The sequence below is a fragment of the Zalophus californianus genome, chromosome 6, assembly GCF_009762305.2.
Source record: "Zalophus californianus isolate mZalCal1 chromosome 6, mZalCal1.pri.v2, whole genome shotgun sequence".
Classification (NCBI taxonomy): Eukaryota; Metazoa; Chordata; class Mammalia; order Carnivora; family Otariidae; genus Zalophus; species Zalophus californianus.
The window spans coordinates 39686258-39712111 of record NC_045600.1 but is presented as its reverse complement, the minus strand read 5'-3'; the positions used below and the strand labels follow the sequence as shown (position 1 = coordinate 39712111).

Sequence of the window (25854 nt, the reverse complement as noted above, 5' to 3'; positions counted from 1 at the left end):
ATTTTTATTTAAGGATTGCATATGGATTCCAAGATGCTTTTTCTTCATTACCATTCCTAAGAAGACAGGTTGTGTCTGGTTGTGGCAATTCTCCAATGTGATAAACTCTTGAGCAGGGTACTGTTGATTCTTCCAGTTTTCACCCATGACTCTGGAGTCATTTGTGTAAACTATTAAGTGGCAAGTAAAGTCAGGAGGACCACCATGGAGTCAGCATGGGAAAGAGGGAAGAATATGGGAGTTTAAAACAGAAGACTTGGATTCAAGCTCCAGTTGCTTCCATTACAACCAGTCACTTAGATAAGGCCTTTCCCTTCCCAAACTTCAGTTTTCTCAACTATTAAGATAGTGATGATAAAAATAGTACCTGTCCTGAGTGTTATTGTAGGGACACAGTGAGTTAATGGGCATAAAACCCATTTTAATTGTTAAATACTATAAAAATAATCACTATGAAACTATATGACTTCATTCATTTTTGGTAATCAAAGAAGCAAATGGAACGAATTTTGTTTGTTAGTACAAACATGCAATTGGATTTCACATTATAGTTAGACTATTTTCAAAAAAATTTTTTTACTGTAATAAGCAAGTAATTCTACCAAAGTGGAATTGGATGAAAAATGAGTTCGACATTCTCAAAAGTTCAAACACAAAAAAGCAAATTGAATATAGTAAGCCTATAAAGTCGATTTGCCATGTATTTAAAATTTACAACATAGTCTTCCCCACTTTTCCAAAGTCTAAGTATATACTCTCAAACAAGGATAAAAAAAACCCCGATTGATAACTCTTATTTATTGTTATGACACTGTAAGTGATTTTTGAAAGAGTTCAGGAATGGGGCGCCTGGGTGGCTCAGTTGTTAAGTGTCTGCCTTCGGCCCAGGGCATGATCCCAGGATCCTGGGATCGAGCCCTACGTCGGGCTCCCTGCTCAGTAGGAAGCCTGCTTCTCCCTCTCCCTCTGCCCCTGCTTATGTTCCTTCTCCCGCTTGGTCTCTCTCTGTCAAATAAATAAATAAAATCTTAATGAAAAAAAAAGAAAGAGTTCAGGAACAGTAAAATATCATAATTTATGTCCCTAAATGCAGATATAGGTATATTCTTAATAAAATATAAAAGTACAGTAGAAGAAACTGTGTAGGGATACACTAGAAACTGAAATCAGTAGATACCTGTGGAAGGTGGGGCAGATGGGAAACAGGTGTGGGAAGTAGACTTTTCATTGTATACTTTTCAATTATTTTGCTGTTTGAAACATGAATATATTACTTATTCAAAAATAATTAGGGGGCCTGCGTGGCTCAGTTGGTTAAGTTCAGCAATCCACCTTTGGCTCAGGTCATGATATCAGGGTCCTGGGATCAAGCCCCTTGTCGGGCTCCCTGCTCAGCGGGGAGTCTGCTCCCTCTCCCTCTGCCCCTGTCCCCCTGACTTATGCTCTCTCTCTCTCTTAAATAAATAAAATCTTTAAAAAATTTAAAAACAAAAGAAAAGCAGTATTTTTTTGTCCCCCACCTAAGGGACTCCAAGTTAAATTTGAATTTCAGATAAGCAACAAATAATGTTTTAATATCATACTTCTTAAACTTAGTTATACTTATTCATTTATACTCAAACATTATTTACTGTTTACCTGAAGTTCAAATTTAACTTGGCATCTTACATTTTATCTAGCAGTCCTATCTCTACCCATGTTCTCTCATTTTAGATTTAAGAATTCATTAGAATTTTTTAGCTGCCACAGACTCAAAGCATTCTTTATTGGATTTTCCATTTTCTCCAAATAGTCAAAAATTAAGAAACACGACTTGCCATTTCCTTTTTTCTTCTAATTCAGCTGCACTTCCAAAATAAGCTCTTCTTTATCAGGAATTTTTTATACCTTAATCATTCTAAAAAACACTTTTTTTTCCTGAACCGTTCTGTGTTATTAATGCCTTATTTTTTGCAGAGGAATTTAGTGATTTCAATTTCAGAACTTCATAATATGCATGGGCAAGGGAATACTTTTGGCCTGTTCATCCTGCCATATATTTGTGTCTGTTCCATGATTTATGCCAAATAATTCTGTTGGGATCTTAATTATCCACTGTCTACCAAATGAATCACATAACAAAAGCCTGCATTTATGAAAACACATGTCCAGAACAGTGTACAAGCCTTCCAAATTATTTGAGGTACAGGTTTCCTGATAAAAAGAAATGCCTTCATTATTTCAGGTAAACAGTTAAATATAGGTCACATTTAATAGTGCATTTGATTTGTTTATTTTTTCCTCAGCTAGTTCTTTTTGACTAATACTGCTTATGAGTATTAGCTGTAGTAGTATAGTATTAGTATAACTGGTGTATTTTTCAATAGTAGATTTAGTCTATTTATCAGCATGTATTTATTAATAACTGAGTGATCCACTGGTATTAAGGTATTCTAGGTGATGGGTAGATTGACGATTTAATTATTTGCTCAATCTAAAACAAGTTTATTTAGAGCATCCTTTTAGAGAATTGGGGAAAAAAACTCATCAAATCCATGATTTCTTAGCCATGCTTTTAAAAACTCAATTGAATAATGTTACATTTGCTTTTAATGCTCTTCAGTGTATTTTTTCCCTAAATTAATCAAATAGGAATAATATAATTACATATTTGCTTTAGTAGTACTGCCTCTTTAGCTAAATGATATGGTTTTATAAACTGAATTCTATCTGGAGGCTCTTAACGTTGTCATCCTCGAATAAATGTGAATATGCCTCACACTTAAAATATTATCCACAAAGAAAATCTTTGGAATTTTATATTTTGCTTATTAAGTTTAAATACAGCACTCTGTAGCCATTATCATTTCAACTATCATCATTATTAGTAATCGAGCATTCAAAACTTTCCAGTGGGTTATATAGAACATATCACACTCCCGTAATGCCACTAATAATTACTTATAATGTTTTTTGCTTCAGTTAATCTTTTGTTGTTTTTTCCCCTCACTTTTAGACCACAGCAATGAAAAAAATAATGTATTACAATATGCGTATAAAAACTGTTCAGAGACATCTTAATGAAGACCTTGAAAAACTGAATGATCGAAAATGCAAATTACAGAAGTTGCCAGAAGAACAAATAAAATTATTTAGCTTTGTGAAAAAAAATGTAAGATTTAATATTGTAAAATTTCAGTGGCCATATCTTAAGAAAACTGGCAAAAAGACAGCATTATCTTTTAAATTACATATATAGTATATATATATAAATTTTTTTTATTAATACTTCCAAGTTTGCCCCCAAACTTTTGATTCCATTTGCTTGACTAAGCTTCATTGTGTGCTTAGAAGTCTGCAACCATAAAAAGGTATAGGCTTATTAATTTATAAACATTTTAAAAAGCTGTGTAATCCAATATGAATCCAAAAGTTACAGAGATCTATTGAAGTTATTTCAGCTGCATTTTTGTTAGACACCTTCAGGCTGTGCCCATAATACATTTTTTTGCCTAAAGTGCTAAAATATTCCTTTACTAATACTATTAAGGTATTAAGACAGGGTGGGAACTTTAAATCAAGCTATACTTTGGTAGTTATGTTTGTTTTTTTTACTTGGAGTAAATTGTATTTCCTTTACCAAAAGTAGTCTCTGAAAAATTAAGGATTATTAACCTCAAAATAGAACTTTGTACATATTAGAACTTACTGTATTTTTTTAAAGGCAAGAAAATATAATCATTCAACAAATGGTATTAAAAAAATAAACTATTTGGGAATAGGGGAATTGTATTCTTAGTTTACACTTTACCAAAAATAAATGCCAGTGGGGAAAAAAGAACTAAATGTAAAAATTTTAAAAACCTGAAAAAACTGAAGAATATATAGATGAATATGTTTACCTGATCTCAGCCTACCAAATAAAAGAAATATTAGAAGTGACAAAAGAACAGAATGTAGATTCAATTACAAAAAAATAAAAGTAAAATGCTTTGGTACTTAAAAAGCATCATTAATAAAAGTAAACAATAAATGACAGTGTGAAAAATGTCTTCAACAAACATCCTGGACAGATGTGATATCCCTAGTATAAACAGTCATAAATAAAACAAAAATCAAATATTGAAATAGAAAACCAAGCAAAGCACATAAACTTCTATTTTACAAAAGAAGAAATAAAGAATGACTAATAAACATTTGAAAGAAGGGCTCAACTTAATTATGAGTTTCCAAATGTGAATTAAGGTAACAAACAACCATTTTTGCCTATAAAATTGTCAAAGTATAACACATGATAGTGCTCAGGCTGGTAAAGAGTGTGACACTACTATACCACCGATGGAATGTAATTTGGGTCATACGTAGTCACAGCCTGAAAATGCCTGTAGCCTCAGACCCCGTAAATCTACGTGTACTCTGTTCTAAGGATTTGGATAAATATTTACATACATAAGCTATTTATCACTGTACTATTAATAACAACAAAAAATTGGAAACTTACCTAAATGTTTAACCAGAGGGGAAGAATTATTCATTCTTAAGATAGAATAGTATAATAACAATAATAAAAAAATAAAAAAAATTAAAAAAAAAAGATAGAATAGTATACTACCATTAAAACCCAAGTCTTTTAAATATATTTAATATTTATAAATACATTATCATTAATTATATTAATAGATAATATAAGTCATAATATATATTTCTAAAATAAACAGGTTTTAATTAATAATATAATAGAAAGTTATCCTCAGAGTAAAACATTAACAAAATTTATTTTTGAATAAAAGATGAACCAGTGTATGGAAATCATTTTATATCTATTTTTATGTGGAAATGAACGTATTAAGTAAAACCTGCAAATGTGAAAAATAATACCTCTAGATAAGATAAACTAGTAACCATTTTTATAAATATGCTTAATTTGTTTTTTAACAGCTGGATATAGCCATTATAGAGGGGGAGGACAGATACTTTGTAAATTTCTATATATATACACCTCTCCAGGTAGAGTACAATTTATCTTGAAATCCTGCAAGGCAGGGATTAAGGCAAGGCAAATGAGGCACTTACTGTGGGCCCAAAATCTGAGTGCTAAAAACCTCAGTAACTACAATAAATCATACCTAGTACAGTATTTTTTCGAAATGCAGATGAATGCCGACAAAGCCCATTATGAACAAGAAAAAACAAAATATCAAAATTTTAAATAAAGACATTGCTGTGCTGAGCCATATATAGGAGACTGTGGCAAAAGGAAAAATATGCATCCCTATATACATATTTTGTATATTTGCTGTGGTTGATTTTTTCCCCAGAATACCAAAGTACTTGAAAAAATATTGAAAAATTGAAAGGTAGGTGACAGAAGTCACATTAATTTGAAGTTTAGATATTTTATTTATACCAAAACCAATATTTGTTATAATTTTACTTTGGCTTTAATAGAAGCAAACTCATCACTTAATATTTAAAAATCCATTTCTTTGCTTTTCTGATTGTCAGTTAAAAAAGCTACCACATTTGAAGTAGTTAAGACTGTCCCTTGGTCAAGAGAAATTGGCTGACTAAACTTGTACCAAAGTTGTAATCACATGTTTAGCATGTTTTTATGAAGTTTGGCCTATTTATTATCTAGATTTTTATTTTGTTAATTTAAATTAACTATATATTTAATAATTCCACTAAAAATTTTTGCTCTCTGGCACACTGATTTCAACAGCTGGAACGGGAACTTGCTGAACTCAAGGGATCTGGCAAAGGGCACAATGATAGATCCAGTAACAACAAAGTAACTGAACTTGAAAAATCAAAGAACTGTGAAACTATCACAGAAGAACCAAATCTTCAACAGAAGATACTGACCAAACTAAATGCCTTGAATGAAAGGGTAACATTCTGGAACAAAAAACTAGATGAGTATGTTTTATGAATTGTCTAGGTGTTCAAACTCAAAACATGAGAGAATAGAACGTTCTAGGCTATCAGTTGAGCTCAGTTCCCTTCTTCATGAGTGGAAAGAATTATATTATGAAGTAAAACATGGAATGTGTTTCTAGTCCAGTTCCCAGTAGAGCTAGACATCATTGGTTCAAAGCTGACATATGTAGTTTTTTCCAGAGGCAATACTTAGGCACAGTGAATTTCCCCCTACTGGCTTCCTGTCACATCACTGCTCTAGTGAATGCAAACTAAAAAAAGAGCTGCTACTGATGCAGAAAACTCACCACATAGATCTGACTGAGCAAAGCATATACGCAGTTGTCTGGAATCATGTAGAAACAAACTCTGGTTGAGTATCAACTAGAAATATAAAGCAAGAAGACTTAGTAAGTACTGTAAATTTTTTATTTACTAGGGCACTAAATGGATAAGTTAGTTTGCCCTGTAAATACTACTAGTTGGTTAAGCGACTGCCTTCGGCTCAGGTCATGATCCTGGAGTCCTGGGATCGAGTCCCGCATCGGACTCCCTGCTCAGCAGGGAGTCTGCTTCTCCCTCTGACCCTCCCCCCTCTCATGTGCTCTCTCTCTCTCTCTCATTCTCGCTCTCTGAAATGAATAAAATCTTTAAAAAAATAATAACTAACATTTATTGGGTTCTCTGGGCCAAATTCTTTGCTAAGAGCTTTACAAGTATTTTGCATATAATCCTCAAAAAAGCTTTTTCAGGTGTGGTACTATTAATATTGCCATTTTACTAAGAAACTACAGCATAAAAAGATCTGAGAGTCATAAGCGGTGGAGCCAGGTTAGCCTTCTAACCTTCACATATTCTGAAGTTAACATAATTTGAAGTGATTTTAATTGCCAGAAATAGAGTATCTTTTCCTTGGTTTAACTGTTAACACCAGGCTTTCTTTATCCTTTGAAAGAAGCCTATATTTTCAGATCAGCTATAAAAAAATTAATTTTAATGTGATTTTTAAGTGTTTCAAATGGCTTTTTTTTTCTTAAATAGAATTGAAGCAATTTATCGTGTTGAAGTAAAGCAAAAGAAGAAAAGTCATGGATTATTGATCCCATTTTTGTTAATTGAGTTGGAGACTGTGGGAAATATCCACTTTGAAGAAGGCACTCGATCTGATGACTGGTAAATCTATCTGAAATTTAGTTACAGCTTTAAAAATAATTTTAGGTGCTTAAGATAGATCATCAACCAAAATATCAACTTATAAAATCTTAAGATGTCTAATTTTCAAAACACTTCTCATATAGAATATTCATCCACTGTAAATTGGCCATTACCTCTTTTGCCACCAATACATTTTCTGTTGCCAGAATACAATTTTCAAAAGTTTATGGCCAAGTATTAATTTTATGTATGTTTATACTGTTCATTTCTGGACTGGACGTAGGCCTGGATTCTGAATACTATATGAGAAGCTAGAATAGAGAAGGAATGCAGAAGCAGGATTGGCCACAGCAGGTTGCAGACACTGGAGGAGGCTACCTAGCAAACTTCCTGGGGGTCTATAGTCAAAGTCAAACCAGTTATCTATAGCCAGCTAGGGTCAGGGTGCACAAACCAGTTATCTATAGCCAGCTAGGGTGAGGGTGCACAGGTCCTAGCTAGCTATAGATAACTGAGTTAAAATAAGGCATACACTTAAAAGCCAGGAATTTGGGTGGAAAGCCCATTTAGATAAAAATGGAGAGAGCCACCAGAAACAGAAGAAGCAGGAAACGGGCATATACACTTCAAAATTGAAGCCTACTGGTACAAACCAGAAAGTGGTTGTGTTGCTTCAACTCGAGGGTACAACCAAAGAAATGATTTTAAAGAACGGAAAGAAGGAAGGGAGGTGGGAGTGAAGGAAGGAAGAGGAGAAGGGAGGAAGGAAGGACAAAGAAGGCAAGAAACAAAGGAAGGTGGGAAGAAGGGAAAGAAGTTTGCAGCAGAAAAATACCACTAATTTTAACTTTCACACTTCTGCAGTCATTTTCTCAAAATTGGGGAGCCCACGAACAAGCCAAAGATTGCCATAGAATCCTAGAATATGCTGCAAATTTGGGTGTGTGGAAACCAGGAAACACATAAAGCTATAGAATGGACTTGATATATCATCCCAGAGGATTTTGCTCACAGTCAGTGTTGAAACAAACATTGACTTTTATGGAATAAAATGGAAACATTGCAGTAACTTTTCATAAAGCAAAATATATGATTGTTATGGATTACTTTAAAACAAGCCCCCTGATTTATATTTTACATAGCTCTTAACCTCTCTGAGTAAAATCTCAAGGGCCTTGGGGGTACATTGGTGGAAAAGTCTGAGAAGTTCTGCCCAAGTAAGAAAGAGACCTTTTAAAATACTTTTTTTTTGTATCAGTGCATCCATTTGCCAAGCAGTTACCACTGTTTGCTTAACCACAATACCTGATTTTTATGTACAAAGATATAAAAGGTATTCATCCCAGTTCCCATATAAACAAAGGCCTTGATTTTTCAAGTGCAAAAACTGAATGGTGTCTGTCTGCTGGGTGCATGAATAATTTTTTAGTCTTTTGTTTATATTCACTCAACCTAAATAGATTTGTTTATTATTATTTGTTTCTTTTTAACTTATTGCAGAGGAGGCTTTTTACAAAACAAGTAGATTATAGAGAAAAAAACATAAAAACAAAATGACTTAAAAGCCATTTAGGTAACTTTGTCAGCCTGATAGTAAATGAGCTTTGATGGATTTTTTTAAAAGATTTATTTATTTATTTATATGAGAGAGAGAGAGCATGAGCAGGGGGAAGGGAGAAGGAGGGGCAAAGGGAGAGGGAGGGAGAGAGAAGTAGGCTGAGTGAGGAGCCCACATAGGGCTTGATCCCAGGGCCCCGTCAGGCTTGATCCTGGGACTGCGAGATCAGGACCTGAGCCTAAGTCAGACGCTTAACCAGCTGAGCCACCCAGGCGCCCCAGCTTTGATGGATAATCAAATCTGATAAATTTGATCAAATCAAATTTGGTAATTATTAGCAATTGTTTGCTTGGTTTTAATGAGAATAACCTTGATCCATTTTAAGAAGAAAATCAAATATATATTGGCAGAATTTGAAAGATTGTTTTTTACTTTTAGTGTACCGCAAGTTTGGCCACCTTGGCTGTGATTTTTTTATGGATGTTAAGAAATAACTACTGGGGTGCCTGGCTGGCTCTGTTGGAAGAGCATGCAACTCTTGATCTAGGGTTTATGAGTTCCAGCCCCACACTGGGTGTAGAGATTACTTTAAAAAAAAAGGAAAAAACCACTAACGTGCTTTAAATTGCTCTATGTGCTACATGTCTAGTTATTTTATTTAAACACTGGCTTCTCTTTTATTAATACTTTTAAAGCCAGTGATTTAGGATTTAAATAAAAAGTACTGGAGTATGATACATGACATGTATCATATGATCTCACTGATATGAGGAATTTTTTTTAAGATTTTATTTATTTATTTGACAGATAGAGACATAGCGAGAGAGGGAACACAAGCAGGGGGAGTGGGAGAGGGAGAAGCAGGTTCCCTGTTGAGCAGGGAGCCCGATGCGGGGCTCGATCCCAGGACTCTGGGATCATGACCTGAGCCGAAGGCAGACGCCTAACGACTGAGCCACCCAGGCGCCCCTGATATGAGGAATTCTTAATCTCAGGAAACAAACTGAGGGTTGCTGGAGTGGTGGGGGGGTGGGAGGGATGGGGTGGCTGGGTGATAGACATTGGGGAGGGTTTGTGCTATGGTGAGTGCTGTGAATTGTGTAAGACTGATGAATCACAGATCTGTACCTCTGAAACAAATAATACATTATATGTTAAAAAAAAAAAAGAAGAAGATACTAGGAAGGGAAAAATGAAGGGGGGAAATCAGAGGGAGAGACGAACCATGAGAGACTATGGACTCTGAGAAACAAACTGAGGGTTCTAGAGGGGAGGGGGTGGGGAGATGGGTTAGCCTGGTGATGGGTATTAAGGAGGGCACGTACTGAATGGAGCACTGGGTGTTATACGCAAACAATGAATCATGGAACACTACATCAAAAACTAATGATGTAATGTATGGTGATTAACATAACATAATAAAATTTAAAAAAAAAGTACTGGAGTAGAGCTAGAACCCAAATACAAAGATTTTCTGTCAAAACAGCCTTTATTTATTTCTTTAGCAAAAGAGCATTGCAGATTTCTAATTATGTATCATTTGATATTTCTTAGCTTCATTTATTTTATGAAATAAAAGGACTATCTTTTTCAGTTTAAAGAAGACCTTGTTTTATAGAGACTTCCTTGTTGAGTAGATTTTTGCCACTGTAGCATTATCATTACAGATTCATATTATCATACTATCTATCTATGTATTACCAGTTGAGCTAGCCATTGACAGCAGACAACTTTGGTCAAGTCAGGATTCACTCCAAAGCATAAAACATAGTCCTTGTGCTTGAGAAACTTTGAACCTAGTTATAGATTCAGGGCATTTACAATTTAAAGAAATAAATTCAAAGCATCACAAAACAGTATATAAGTGACTATAAGTTCCTTGGGGACAGCTAAAATGTTTCATGTACCTCATAAGTCATAAAAACTAGCATGGGGCTGGCTGGATTCGTAACTCCATAAATACAGTTTGATGTTTCCGAATCACTTAATAGATACTCACTTTAACAGTTTCACTGTTGTGTATGTAATGACTTTCAGTAATCTAACTCTTATATATAAAGATTTCATGCTTCCTGTACTACTTCAGGGAGTTACAGTAGCATAAACTTTGTTTTATACTGATAAGATATTGACATAAGTCAGCAAATAAGTTGACAGTATTTATTAAACCCTTTTTTAGGATTTTGAAGTACATTTTAATAGGTTTTATTGAGCTCCAGCCATTTAAAAAATGTGCATTCTACATTTGCTAAATGAGTGCGTCATTTGGATATTATTGAATGATCGTAGGCATCTCTCTTTGTAACTCAATCTCAGTCAATGATGTATATCACCACTGGGGATGCTCACACATGCCAGTACCACTGAATGAGTGATGGTACCCAATGAAATGATGGGCCCTCACTCTCCTAGCCTCTACTATACTTGATGCTGCTAACCATTCCTTCTCTGTAACTTCGCCTCTCTTGTTTGTTTTTTTTTAAGATTTTATTTATTTGAGAGAGAGAGAGAGAGAACACAAGCAGGGTTGGGGGGAGGGGGAGGGACAGAAGGAGAAGCAGACTCCCCGCTGAGCAGGGAGCCTGATGTGAGGCTCCATCCCAGGACCCTGAGATCATGACCTGAGCTGAAGGCAGACACTTAACCGACTGAGCCACCCGGGTGCCCCTCACCTCTCTTGTTGTTTATACCTAGACATTTTCTATTTCCTTTTTATATTCTCTTGCCAGTCTCTTGTATTCCTGAACTTTTAAAAACTACTTACAGTTACAGTCTTTCTCCTTTACTCTATTCCTGTTAGATGTTTCTATCTGGATGTCCAACTGGTAAGGCAAACTCAACACATTCAAAAGAGAACTCATCTGTGAAGTAATAAAATATACAGTAAGGTTAGAGTCAGAAAACCTAGGTCAGACTCTATCTACATAATCTTGAATCAGTCATTTAACCCATTTGAACCTCATCTATAAAAATGAAAAAAATGAAAATGTACCACAAAAGATTACTGCTAGGATTAGACAAAATAGTGTAAAAATACTTAGTTCTTAATTTTTATGTTTTTGTTTTCCTCTTCCTACCTACAAACCACGCCTTTCTACTGACTCCTCCATTCCTGTTTGTGGCACTACCATCCTACCAGTCATGCAGACTCAATAAACATTGAAGCCATTCTTGACTCCATTCTCTCCCTCAGTCTCCACATCCAATCAGGCCAAGACCCTCCATGATGTCTCTTGCATTCATTCTCTCCTCTCCATTGTAACCCAAATCACCTGCACACATGGCCTCAGAACCTTCTTCTTAGACTATGCTACAACATCTAGCACAGTGTCTGGTTGTAGTAGGCACTTGGTATTTGCTAATCAATCTGTAAAGATAACTAAATGATTTCCTATGTGGTCCCTCCTGGCACACTTCCTACACAGAGAGCACTGTTTAAAACAAAACAAAAGCCTTTTATAGCAACCTGTTACCTTCCAAATTATATTCAAACTCTTCACCCCAATATTCAGTGGCCTTCACTGTATGGTCTCTGAACTAGCCTAACTCCTTTTCAAACCCCTCCAGAGTCAGCCAAACTGTGTGTGCCTCACTGCTCTTGGGACATACCTGGTATACCACCACATGAGTGGCTTTGTCTATTCTGCTTCCTTCGCCAGAATGCCTTGCATCCTTGCCCTCACTCTCTGTCACTGTCTGTCAAAACTTACTTTATCTTCTAGGCCAACATCAAGAGCCCCATCTTTTGTGAGGGATATTGTCGTCATTTTTATTGGATTAGTCATTTTTCTTTTTGAATCTTCACAGCACTGAGTTGTAGCTCTTCTATCTTCTATTATAATTTTGCCTCTACGTGTCCTATTACTTTTCTGCTCCATTTGTTTATAAACTCAATGAAGATAGAGACTCCATTTGTATTCATCTTTGAATCTTTTCTGTTCCGTTCACTAGCTCAGCATCCATCCACTGAGTTTCTACTATGGGCCAGGTTCTCTTCTAGGTGCTAGGGGTAAAAGGCATGGTTCCTGCTCTCATCCAGGCTGCAATCTGGCGTGGGAGACTATGGTAATGAAACAGTATTCAGCTGTGGGATAATTGTCGCTATGGAGAAGAATGGCATTCAAACCAGAAGGGGATGTAGAAAAAGTTTTCTGGAAGTGGGGACACTTGGGAGGGAGATGCTTTGATCTGAATTTTGAAGGACAGATAGAAGTTGACTATACAAAGTATTAGGGAAAGGACTTCCCAGGCAGAGGAAACAGCATGCGAGCTGGTAGTTTGAATTTTGCCCTTAGATCTATGGGACTCTTTGAAGGAGAGGTATAGCAGATTTAGATATTACTTTATATAAATTCCTGTAGTCATTATTATTTCAGACTCAGACTACAATGCATGTATCTCAAGCCAGTAATGACACGCCCCCAGGGCATGTAGCAGGTTACTAGCAATACTGTGAGAAGTATCATCCTCTGTGAGGACCTGATATTAGTGAAAGTCACAGTATTTCTCTGTCAGCATAGGTCTGGTTCTCCCTCCTCCTGCAGTATTCCAGCACTCTGTGAATGATGTCTTCTCATCCCCAGTGTGGCCAGGTTAATTGAATGAATTGCTTTACTTCTTTGATCTCAGGTAGCACAGAGCTGGTACCATATACTGAGATGGTAAACACTCTGGAGGAGCAGGCTTAGAGGCAGGTGATGAATTAAGTTTGGGAAGCCTATTCCATATGCAAGTGAATATACCAAGTAGGCAGCTGGATGTTCAATTCAGGGTATATCCACCTAAATTGGGTAGAGATAAAGTCTGGGAATAAAATGTTGGAGTTTATTGGTGTATATATAAAATGTATTTTTTCTATATATTGCCAAGGAACCGGATGAAATCACCTAGGAATAGTGTTCATGGAAACAAGAGGAGAATCAAAGACTAATTCCTGGTGCAATCCAACATTTAGAAACGTGTCAGAGGAAAAAGAACCAGCAAAGAAAACCATGAGAAAGCCTATAAGAAGAAAGCCAGAAGCATATAGTTTCATTGAAGCCAAAAAAGAAAGTGTTTCAGTAATGGAGGATTACTCAACCAACATATCTTTTAGTCAGAACACATATATAATAATTAATAAAACAACTCTTAATTTTATGTTTCAAAGTTTAGCATCTCTTTTATTGATTGAATAAGTATATCTAGTTTGAAAACAGACATGGATCACTACATCAAAAACTAATGATGTAATGTATGGTGATTAACATAACATAATAAAATAAAATTAAAAAAAATGAAAACAGAGCTATAATATGACAATGTATCCTTAGCAAAAACATAAAATATGGGCTATAACGTTTTATCATATGTAACTTTGTGTTCTTCAACATTTTAGGGACAATCTGTTATTTTCTTTGTATATATTCTGTCTTCCATATAGGTTTAACTCCTGCTATGAATTAATTCTCTCACGTTTTTGTACATGGGACTTCAGAACATATGGAATTACAGGAGTGAAAGTAAAACGTGTCATCAAAGTCAACAACCGCATTCTGAGACTAAAATTTGAAGAGAAATTCCAAAAGTTTTTTGACAATGAAGATAATCATGATTCAGAGTAAGAAGTTAAATTCCATAAGGAACATTTTTATAGAAGTCTGATTTTATTTTGTAAAAGAGTCTTTCTTTTTTAAAAGTTTACAATACTAAAAATATTACCTTGTTAGTAAATATTTCCTTTTCATGCATCTCCCTTGATTATACCCACAATGGGGCTCTTTTTGAGACTGAGGGGGATTGGAGGCTTAATAATGACGCTGGAACATTCATTGTAAATGGGAAATATCCTGGGCAGGATATACGGTTGTCTTATCTATGGCTAAGCTTTTTTGGAATCAATTCTCAAAATTTTTTTTGTCTCAATTATTCTTAAGGAGCTATCGAAAGATGCTGGAATGTCTTTTTTATGTTTTTGATCCTGAAGTTACAGTGAAGAAAAAGCATCTGCTACAAATACTTGAAAAAGGATTCAAAGAAAGTGAAACAAACAAGGTAGTAGCATAAAATGTCGTTCAGAATAATGCTTTCTTCCTAATGAATAAAGCTCTGCCATTGGTTAAGCAGGGTTCAATTCTTAATCCTTTTTTTTTTTTAAGATTTTATTTGTTTATTTGACAGAGAGAGAGAGCACAAGTAGGCAGAGGCAGGCAGAGGCAGAGGGAGAAGCAGGCTCTCCGCTGAGCAGGGAGCCTGACTCAGGGCTTGATCCCAGGACCCTGGGATCATGACTTGAGCCAAACAAAGGCAGACACTTAACCGACTGAGCCACCCAGGCTCCCCAATTCTTAATCCTTTTATCCATATTTATAACAAACTGCTGTTTCATAGACAGCTTGGTGCTGGAAAGTATAGCATCTTCCTTCTTTGTATTATACCAGTGTAAGGCCATCAATTACTTTATCTGCCTGACTTTATCTTTCTAGGTATCCTATTTTTATGTTGTGAGCCTTTTATTGATGATCTTGAAATCTACTTCTCTAATCTGTTTTAAACTCTCTAATGTCCATCTTGAAAACACTCCCCATCTTGAAAAAAGAAATCCATTCAGTCAACATTGCTGGGCTTTCTAGCTATCATCCTGTTTCACTTTTTCTCTTTTACTGCCACCACTTCTTTATTCTCTACTTCATTGTCCTCACCTTGCCCCCTGGTCACTCTGAGCTCTAAAATATCCAATCATCCTTTCTTAGTCTTCCACCTTCCTGATAAGGCAGCTGTAACACACAGGTATAGAGCAGTGCCTCCTAACCCTTTTCACATCATGGCACACATGAAATGATAATGTTGCTGCATTTAAACCCTAGCTTTCCTACTCACCAACTATGTGCCTTTACCTCTCTGTGTCTGTTTCTTCCTATCTGAACGAAGGTAATAATAGTATCGATTCCACAGAGTTGTTGTTAGGATTCAGTGAGGTGTGCATTAAAGAGTTCTTGGATACTTGTACATCCATGTTAATAACACCATTATTCACAATAGCCAAAAAGTAAAAACAACCCAAAGGCCCATCATCAGACGAATGGATAAGCAAAATGTGGTATATCCATATTCAATGGAGTATTCGTCAGCAATAAAAAGGACTTAAATTCTGACACATGATACAACGTGGTTAAACCTTGAAAGCATTATGCTAAGTGAAAGAAGCCAAACACAAATGGACAAATATTGTATGATTCCACTTACATGAGGTACTTAGAATAGGCAAATTGGTAGAGACAGAAAGTAGGATAGAGGTTACCAGGAGGATGGAGGGATAGGGAGTTACTGTTTCATGAGTACAGGGTTTCTATTTGGGATTATGAAAAGTTCAGGACATGAATAAGGGTGATGGTTGCACAACATTGTGAATATACTTAATGCCAATGAGTTATACCCTTAAAAATGATTAAAATGGTAGTTTTACCTTATGTATTTTTTTACCACAATCCAAAAAAGCGTTGCAGCCACTCAGTGGAGAACGGACTGGAGGGAGCAGGAGCAGAAGACAGGGGCAGTATACGGAGGACATAGCTCAGCAGCTCAAGCTAGAGGTGATGGTGGCTTCCGCAGGGTGGTGCGGCGAGAGTGCCTCACTGTACTCTCTGGAAGAGAAGTGAGAGGGAGGGGAGGAATAGAGGATTTTAAGGCAGAGAGTGCTCAGGATGTTTCCAGAGAACTACGAGCTATCAGGGGCACAAAGGGTGGCAGAAAGACGGGGCTAACCTTTGTGTGTTTCCTGCTCGCTGGACACTGTGCTAGCGCTTTATCTCCTGCACCTCCTTTAGGAGGTACAAAATCCCTAAGCCTTCTCCCAGCCGTCTGTCCCATACGGAAGCCACCACCCACAGATGTCTGCTGAACATCTGAAATGCGACTCGTCAGAATTGAGATGTGCTAAAAGTTTAAAATAAATACCAGTTTTGAAAGACTTAGTATAGAGAAAAGACTATAATTTCTTATATCGATTACATGTTGAAATGATAACATTTCAGATATATTACATTAAATAAGATGTATTATTAAAATTTACCCAAAAATTCTTGGACCAGTTCCTGGCACATAGGAAGTTTTTATGTAAAATTTACCATTATTATTTGAAACACCTGATACTATTGACTGCTCTTTCCTTTTTGAAACTCTCTTTTGGCATCCACAATATTACACTATTGTTATCATCCCTTTTTGCTGATTGTCCTGCCTTTGTTTTCTTTTTATTCCCCCCCTTCCCTCTAAACATGAGAATACCACAAGATTAACGTTCACTAATCTGCCCTTTTTTCTCCACACACTATCAGTTACTCTCGTTGTTAAAATCTTAGAAACGGGGGAACATAATTGGCTAGAAAAATCACTGTGTAGCACATAGATCCGATAAACTAGATTTTTATGCCATGATGTGCATGCAAGGAGTAAAGATAAATATTTATGTACTACATCATTTAAAAGATGGGATAAGACTAAAAACATGAGCTGCATAAGCAGTTTAGAAGACGAATTTGGTGGGTCCCTGGGTGGCTCAGTTGTTAAGGCTCTGCCTTCGGCTCAGGTCATGATCCCAGGGTCCTAGGATCGAGCCCCGCATCGGGCTCCCTACTCCGAGGGAAACCTGCTTCTCCCTCTCCCACTCCCCCTGCTTGTGTTCCATCTCTCGCTCTCTCTCTCTCTCTCTGTCAAATAAATAAAATCTTTTTTTAAAAAAAAGATGACGAATTTGGCTTAGGTTGGCAGTGACTTTGTAAGGCAGAGGGCTGGAGGGCAGGGGGACGATAATATATTCTCTTTGATACCCAAGGGCTTGGTCAATAGCCATGGAAAGTATCATTTATTCCATTTTGGCTTTCTCCAAAATGTACATCCTCAGCCTCCTGATCTCTGCTGTGAAACCCACAGCTGCCATTCCTACCTGGTTAATCTGCCTTGTCTCCTTATACAATATATCTAAAACCAGCCTTTAATCTTTTGCCCATAAGCACCTGTCTTCTTGTCTTTTTTCTACTAACAATGCTGTCATTCTCTCCACCGACCAGCTTCAAAGCCTTGAAATCATATCTGACCTCTCCCTCTTCCTTTATCCCTATAGCTAATCATTTACAATTTGTAGTGATTCTTCCTTGCATCACTTGCATTGTTCCTTTCCCTCACTGTTCCCATTGTCTGCCACCACTTAGAACATTCCAACACTTAGAACCTCCTGGGTGGCTCAGTCGGTTAAGTGTCCGGCTCTTGATCTCAGCTCAGGTCTTGATCGCAGGGTCATGAGTTCAAGCCCTGCATTGGGCTCCATGCTGGGCATGGAACCTACTTAATTAAAAAAAAAAAAAAATCCCTCTAATCTTTGCTAGTAGTTTCCTGGTAGGCAACCCTGCCCTTGGTCTTCCTCACTATTCCATCCACCTTTAACAGTACAAATTAATCTTTCCTAAAATGTTATTTTCATAGCTCACACTACACTGTTTCATGATGAAAATCTTTCAGTAGCTGCCCATTACTCATGATAATGAAATCCAACTCCCTCTGCCTGGCTTTTAAGGCCCCTCAAAATCTAGCTTCAACCTAACTCCCTATTACCAAATATAACAAATATCCCAAATGAAGTATGTACTTATGATTCTCCTAAACACACCTCAGTGCCATGCCTCCCTTTGATGAAATGCTCTTTCCTGCTTTTCCCCTATGGCAAACTTACAAGTTTCAGCCTTTCCCGAGTTCTCAAACAGGAGACCTCTTACCTAGTTTACAGGTTTATCAAAAAGTCAGTTAATATGGAGAACTATAAACAAATTATTTACTTAAAGAACTCTTTAGTAAACTTAATATATGTGCCGCCAAAGCAAGCACCCCTTTAGCAAACTTAAAACATATAAACTGACAGGGATGCCTGGCTGGTTCAGTTGGACGAGCATGCGACTCGATCTCAGGGTCATGAGTTTGAGCCTTGTGTGGAGTAGAGTTTACTTAAAATTTAAAAAAGAAAATTTTTTGAAAACCTATAAACTTCCATTTCATTTGTTTTTTTTTTTAAAGGTTTTATTTATTTACTTGAGAGAAAGAGCAAGAGAGCACAAGTGGCGGGGGGAGGAGGGGCAGGGAGAAGGGAGGGACATAGGGAGAGGGAGAAGCAGACTCTCCACTGAGCAGGGAGCCCAATGCGGGACTCGATCCCAGGACCCTGAGATCATGACCTGAGTCGAAGGCAGACACTTAACTGACTGAGCCACCCAGGTGCCCCTTCATTTGTCTTTCTTTGTGTGTAGGGCCAAAGCCTTTGATACGAGGTTGGAACTCCTGACAGTCTTTCTTACATCAGGCCACAACCGTATTACATACTAGTTTCAGTTTCTTCAAAGTCGAGCATGAACTTAAAGATTCTTGCAAAGCAACTTGAGTGCAAAAATCAATCTAGTTTATGGTTTGTATGATCCTCCCAGCCACCACCAAACTTTTGTGTTTGCCTCACCTACACATGCTTTAACAGAAGCTTTTAATGATTACTCTCTCTGCAGTCTTACAAAAGCTTTCCACTTAGTTTTCATAGAAACAACTCTCTTTCTCATGGTTCATTGTTTTATTTAATGTGTGTAATTTCAATAACCAATACAACTGGTATAAAAAAAGTTTAGGAACACTATTGACTTTTCATAAGCATGCAACAGCTGTGTGGGATAGAAATACATCAGTTTTTTAAAAAAATTTTATTACTGAAATAGAGTGACATACAATGTTATATTAGTTTCAGGTGTACAATATAGTGATTCAACAATTCTATACATTACTCAGTGCTCACCTCGACTAGTGTAGTTACCATCTGTCACCATACAATGTTATTAACAATATTATTGACTAATTCCCTATGCTAGTACATCAGTATTTTTTAAAGTACCCTCTTATCCTTGAACTGTCATCATACTTAGGTTCTAGAAAGGATTCTAGAGGATCTAGATCTAACCAGCTAAATGGAAGCTGGTTAAGTGGCAATCAGTGGCAGTTGAGAATTTTATTGTAGCATGTTATATTGAAATGCAATTGTGTGTACGTTTCTCTACAAGTCCTTGAGGGCAGGGACTTTCTTAATGGAAATCTGATTCATGCATGATGGATAGTTGAATAGATGGGTGGATAACAATCTGTTTCTATACCTTCATATGCTCTCCTCCTCTTAAAAAGATTTTCCTTTAAAATTTCTGATTATTGGAATTATGTCTAATCTTCAAAGCCTAGCACTGATCCCTTAACCTCTACAAACTCATTCTTAATCATTTCATTTAAAAAAGGAGGGGCACCTAGGTGGCTCAGTTGGTTAAGGCTCCAACTCTTGACTTCAGCTCAGGTCATGATCTCAGGGTTGTGAGATCAAGCCCCACTCGAGCCCTGTCAAGCCCCACATCAGGCTTCATGCTGGGCAGGGAGTCTGCTTGAGATTCTCTTTCTCCCTCTCCCTCTGCCCCTTCCCCACCTAAAAAGAAAGGAAAAAAAGGAGATCTTATTTGATATATCTTGTGATAGTTTTTATTTTTAATTACTGGGTATAGTTTCCATCTTCCCCTCTTCTTCTTTTTTTTTTCTTTTTTACATTTTCTGATTCTATTTTGTTATCTATTTATTTATTAAATCATTTTTTTCATCATAATAATTTAGTGAACTCTTTAATCCCCATTCCCTATTTCCCCCATCCCCCCACTTACCTTCCCTCTGGTAACTATCAGTTTGTTCTCTACAGTTAAGAGTCTGTTTCTTTTCTCTTTTTTCCTTTGCTGTTTATTTTGTTTCTTAAATTCCACATATGAGTGAAATTATATGGTGTTTGTCTTCCTCTGACGCACTTATTTCACTTAGCATAATACTCTCTAGCTACATCCATGTTGTTGCAAATGGCAAGATTTCATTCCTTTTTGTGGCTGAATAATATTCCATTGTGCATATATACCACATGTATATATGCATATATATATATATATATCTTTATCCATTCATCTATCGATGGACACTGGGGCTGCTTTCATAATTTGGCTATTATAAATAATGCTGCAATAAACATGGGGGTGCATGACTCATTTTGATTAGTGTTTTTGTTTCTTGTGTGTAAATACTTAGTAGTGTGATTACTGGATCGTAGGGAAGTTCTATGTTCAACTTTTTGAGGAACTTCCATACTGTTTTCCACACTGGCTGCACCAGTTTGCATACCATCCAAACAGCACAAGAGTTCCTGTTTCTCCACATCCTCACCAACACTTGTTGTTTCATGTGTGTTTTATTTTAGCCATTCTGGCAGGTGTGAGGTGATTTCTCATTGAGGTTTTGATTTGCATTTCCCTGATAATCAGTGTTGTTGAACATCTTTTCATGTGTCTTTTGGTCATCTGTATGTTTGGAGGAATGTCTGTCCATGTCTTCTGCCCATTTTTTAATTGAGTTATTTGCTTTTTAGGTATTGAGTTTTATAAGTTCTTTATATATTTTGGATACTAACCCTTTATTGGATATATCATTTGCAAATATTCTCTCATTTAGTAGATAGCTTTTTTGTTCTGTTGATTCTTTCCTGTGCAGAAACATTTTGTTCTGATGTAGTCCTGACAGTTTATTTTTTCTTTTCTTTCCCTTGCCTCAGGAGGCATATCTAGAAAAATGTTGCTTCAGCCAATATCAGAAAGATTACTGCCTGTGCTTTCTTCACGATCTTTCCCTCTGTTATTTGAGGGCCAAGACCATGCTATTGTTGCATAATGTCATGAATATAGCTTGCATCTAATGGATATTTAGTGATGTTCATTGGAAATCTGAGAAGGTTCTATTTACTGGGATGTGGAATTTATAGTAACATGAGCCACATTTTAGTATTTATTTATTTATTTATAGGTTTTATTTATTAGAGAGAGAGACACAGTGAGAGAGGGAACACAAGCGGGGGAGTGGGAGAGGGAGAAGCAGGCTTCCCGTGGAGCAGGGAGCCCGATGCGGGGCTCAATCCCAGGACCCAGGATCATGACCTGAGCCGAAGGCAGACGCTAATGACTGAACCACCCAGGCGCCCCTAGGATTTTTTTTTTTTAAATCTCTTTCGATAACAGATTTCAATAAGAAAAAATATCTAAGCAATTCAGCATTTTTAGAAAACATATATTTTTAGATAAATTGGCTAGTAATATTAAACTAGTAATAATGTCAAAACTGAGATAGTGACAAGGAGGAGCAGACCTGAGTTCAAATCATGACTTCGCTAATTTCTACTTCTGTCCTTGGATAGATTGTATAATCTCTCTTAGCTCTAGGTTTTCTACTACTAAAAATAGATATTTTATTCACTTTTCAGAACTGCTTTCACAGGAAGTAATATGAATTTTACTGTAGTACTATATTTCTGATAAAACACTTCAAGAAAGAAATCTAGTCACAGACCAAGATTTCGATGCATTAGCACGATGAGATGTATCTGGAAAGCAGCGTAGATTATTAAACCAAAAACACTATTATACCAAACCTTTATTTATATATCTATACCTATATGTATCTATCTATATGTATATATCACATCTAAATAAGAACCTTCACTGATATAATGTCACACAGGATTTTCTTTTTGGAATTTGCACAATTACTTGTGGAGTATCCTTGAAAATGTGTAAAACTACAGCTCCTTCACCCACAGTGTTGTCAGTCTTGACTCTGGCTGCTTTTACAGGAACAAATATTATTCTGTGTCACTTTTCATAAACCTGTTTGCATGTAAATTTAAAATATATACATGACCTTACCCAATGAAATTGCACCTGAAGGTTGTCTACTTTTCAGCAAATCTAGCCTGACTTTTCTTTGCCCAGACCCACAAACATAAACCAGTAAACCATCTGTATTGAAGCTGAAATACTGTCAGTTTTATAAAAATACTCAGACTTTGTTTTTTCTTTACAGCTGCCCCTCAGAAAAGAAGCTGTGATTCTTGCTAACAGCCTCAGTATGTGTGAGTGTCCCAGAATTGAATTTTTACAGCAAAAGTACAAAGACGAGAAGAAGAACTGTCTTGAGAATGAGCTCTTCAGGCATGGTATTATAAAAACAGTGAATTTCTGAACTTTTTAGTTCAAAGTCTTTGTTAATTATTTTCATAACATTTTTAATACTTGGTTTTATCAATCAGGAAGATTTTCTAAAAACTGTTTTACTTAGTATTTATCACTGTAGTGATATGTGAATTCCTGATCTATTACTTCAGTCAAGTTGTGAACAAATATTTACTGATTATTGTGTCAACATTAATAGGATGGGACTCGTTTGTTACTCATATTTAAGCTAATTTATATGGAAAAAGCACTTTTCACAGTCTGTTCATTGGAGAGACAAGATGAGCCTAGGGTCCTCCTACTACATTGCCATCTTAGCTCCTCTCTCTGACTCCTTTTTTCATTAACTTGTGTCCTAAAAATAAACTCAATATATATGCATGCCACACACACACACACACACACACACACACGCACACACACGCACACACAAGCACACACCACACCCCAAATTCACAGGAAAGAGAAAAGAGAACCTGGCCCAATTATGCAATAATCATCATACCAAGCACTCGGGAAGGCAGGCCTTATTTGTCCTTAATTATTGTAATAGAAGATAAGAAAACCTGGGGCACTTGGGTGGCTCAGTTGGTTAAGCATCTGCCTTTGGCTCAGGTCATGATCTTGGGGTCCTGGGATTGAGTCCCACAACAGGCTCCTTGCTCAGTGGGGAGCCTGCTTCTCCCTCTCCCCCTCCCCTGCTCGCGCGCGCTCTCTCTCTCTCCCTGTCTCTCCCTGTCGAATAAATAAAGTCTAAAAAAAAAAAGATAGGAAAACCTGGCTGTAAATCTAAAACTGGCTGAAGACAAACTGTGAAGTGTATAGACTGCTTTATAAATTGCCTCATAGAAGATAAACTTTTGGTACTTTCATTTATTCACAGTGAGCAGTACTTTATTTGCATCTTGAATATATAGATAAATAAAAGCATATGAGCCAATTTGCAGGATACTTGTGGGAGAGGTTCCCTGGTAACCACAGATTGGGGAAAAAAACCAGCTCATCAGGTCCTCTTGCCTTACCCTCCCACTGTTCATTCTTCAGTTCCACCAGTATTATGGAATGTTTACTGCGTGTTAGGCACCCGGTAGGGGATAGGGACACAGTATATGCAAACTAGACACAGTGCTCCTTTATGGTACTGACAAACATTAATAATCACACAAATAAATGTAAAATTACAATTTCCATAAGAGCTACAAGATGAAATATTAGTGCATATCACCAAAGAATATATAATAAGGAGAAATGACTGGGTCAGAGAGTAAGGGACACCTTTGGTCTCTGCTGTTCAACCTAGTGAAGACTGGGCAGTCAGAAATTTCGTTAACTTAAGTCTATAACAATAATATTCTAGGTTCCAGACAATAGCTCTGCTAAGATTATTCATGTTGAACTACATGTGTTTTGCAGTCTTTCAATCAGTTAATAAAAATTAGAAAATTAAAATTATTGAATCTAGAAAGAACTCCTTATTTGAAAAAACCATATGCTTCTTTGCTCATTCTCCTCTATTCCCATCTTCAGAAACACCTCATGATGTTTTTCTAGATCCTTCTGAAATATGTTTCCCAAAACAGTTAGGTTCTCTCAATTTGCATTTTATAACTCGTACATAGTAAAAAAAAAAGTTCTAAATGTTTTATGCCTAGTGATTACAAGTTGCTTTATAGGATTCAGTGACCCCTAGAGATACTTACGATTGGGTGAATCCAAAGATCCCTTAGGAATATAAAGGGAAAAGAATTGTTTATACATTCAGTAAACATGTATTCAGTGCCTCTTATGATCTAAGCTATATGCTAGGTACTGATGATACAGAAATGAATTTTTACCCAGTTAATAACAACAAAAATTTTCATACTTTAAATTACTTAATAAAAAACTTATTTTCTTTCCTTCTTCCTTTTCTGTAAAGTTTTGCTTGATATAATCACATTTGGTCAACAGATATTTAGAGAGCTTCTGTTTTGCTGTACAATGGCAAACAAGGTACCCAGGATTTCTCCCCTTACAGAACATATAGTCAGGTCTGGGACTAATAAAGAAAGTGATATGGGAAAGTTACCAAAATGAATTAGTGTTAAAATTATTTTTTATTCATATTTAGGCATCCTCCTCATTACAAAGGTCTTCCTTGGCCAGAGTGTTCAGGCTCGTGCACAGGACTCCATCAATCAAGCTAACTATCCAATGGTTAATTCAGTGTTCGTTCCTCAAAAATACATACTAAGTATGTCTGCCATAAGAGAAATGTGCTTTAATTTTCCTGAATACAAAATGTTTGTATTTAATACAGATGTGTGGAGTTTAACCTCTACCTAACAAAGTTTGTGAACTTTTCTAAAAAATCCTTTGCTAGCTACTAGTGAGCTTCTATTTTTCTGTTCCCTACTTCAATGACATCTATATATGTGTGTGTGTAGATTTTTATTTTGTAAACTTTTATACTTACACACCCATACATATTGTTATCTGTATTTCATATATATTATGCATATATACTATATATTATGTTTCATATATGTACATTATTTACATATATATTATAAAATGCATATATTTTATGTATCTCATATATAATATATATTTCATGTTTAGTCTGTGTATTTCATGTATATTATATGTATTTCAAAAGATGAAAAATCCACTCACTTTTAATAACAAAGGTTTTTGAGTAATACATGTCAAAAATATATGGCCACACATTGAATAGAAAAAATGGAGAAGTATGAAAAGGAAAAGAACATGAATAATATTAAACCCTACTAGTGTACATAGTGAAAGGGTGACTAGTAAGTATTCCTAGAATTAAGAAACTGTCTAGGAGGGGTGGAAAAATATAAGAAATAAAACACTCTTAATAACATGGTAGTTGGAACTTACTGAGTTTATTGTTTATTAATCTGTGTAATAATGAAAAAAGTATATTTCATTTTGAAGAGTATTTTGTTTTGTTTTTGATTTTACTCTAGATTCTGTCATGGGACAAAGAAACTGTGATTGCAGCGTTCGGCAGTGCAAGTGGTTTGTCTTTGATCATGACCTTGTTTTGCCAGAATACATTGTTGAATTTGAGTATATTACAGTGGTATGGATGTATTTTTAAAAATGGAATTCCTTAAATAAGAACAGAACAGTAATTTGAAGTCTAATAATGTA

The 25854-nt window shown here is 36.1% G+C and overlaps 1 protein-coding gene across 4 annotated transcripts in view; it reads left to right on the top strand.

Moving 5' to 3' along the window:
* The window catches only part of LRRC9 (leucine rich repeat containing 9), a 107815-nt gene that overhangs the window by 21034 nt on the left and 60927 nt on the right, over window positions 1–25854 (top strand). For 3 of the 4 annotated variants that reach the window (XM_027568730.1, XM_027568731.1, XM_027568728.1), the window contains 8 exons: window positions 2996–3151; window positions 5702–5898; window positions 6940–7071; window positions 14034–14210; window positions 14527–14644; window positions 22544–22676; window positions 24803–24925; window positions 25668–25783. In XM_027568730.1, the coding sequence (XP_027424531.1) occupies window positions 2996–3151; window positions 5702–5898; window positions 6940–7071; window positions 14034–14210; window positions 14527–14644; window positions 22544–22676; window positions 24803–24925; window positions 25668–25783 (1152 nt within the window). The remainder of the gene's footprint in view (window positions 1–2995; window positions 3152–5701; window positions 5899–6939; window positions 7072–14033; window positions 14211–14526; window positions 14645–22543; window positions 22677–24802; window positions 24926–25667; window positions 25784–25854) is intronic. The other variant, XM_027568729.1, reaches the window with a different exon arrangement.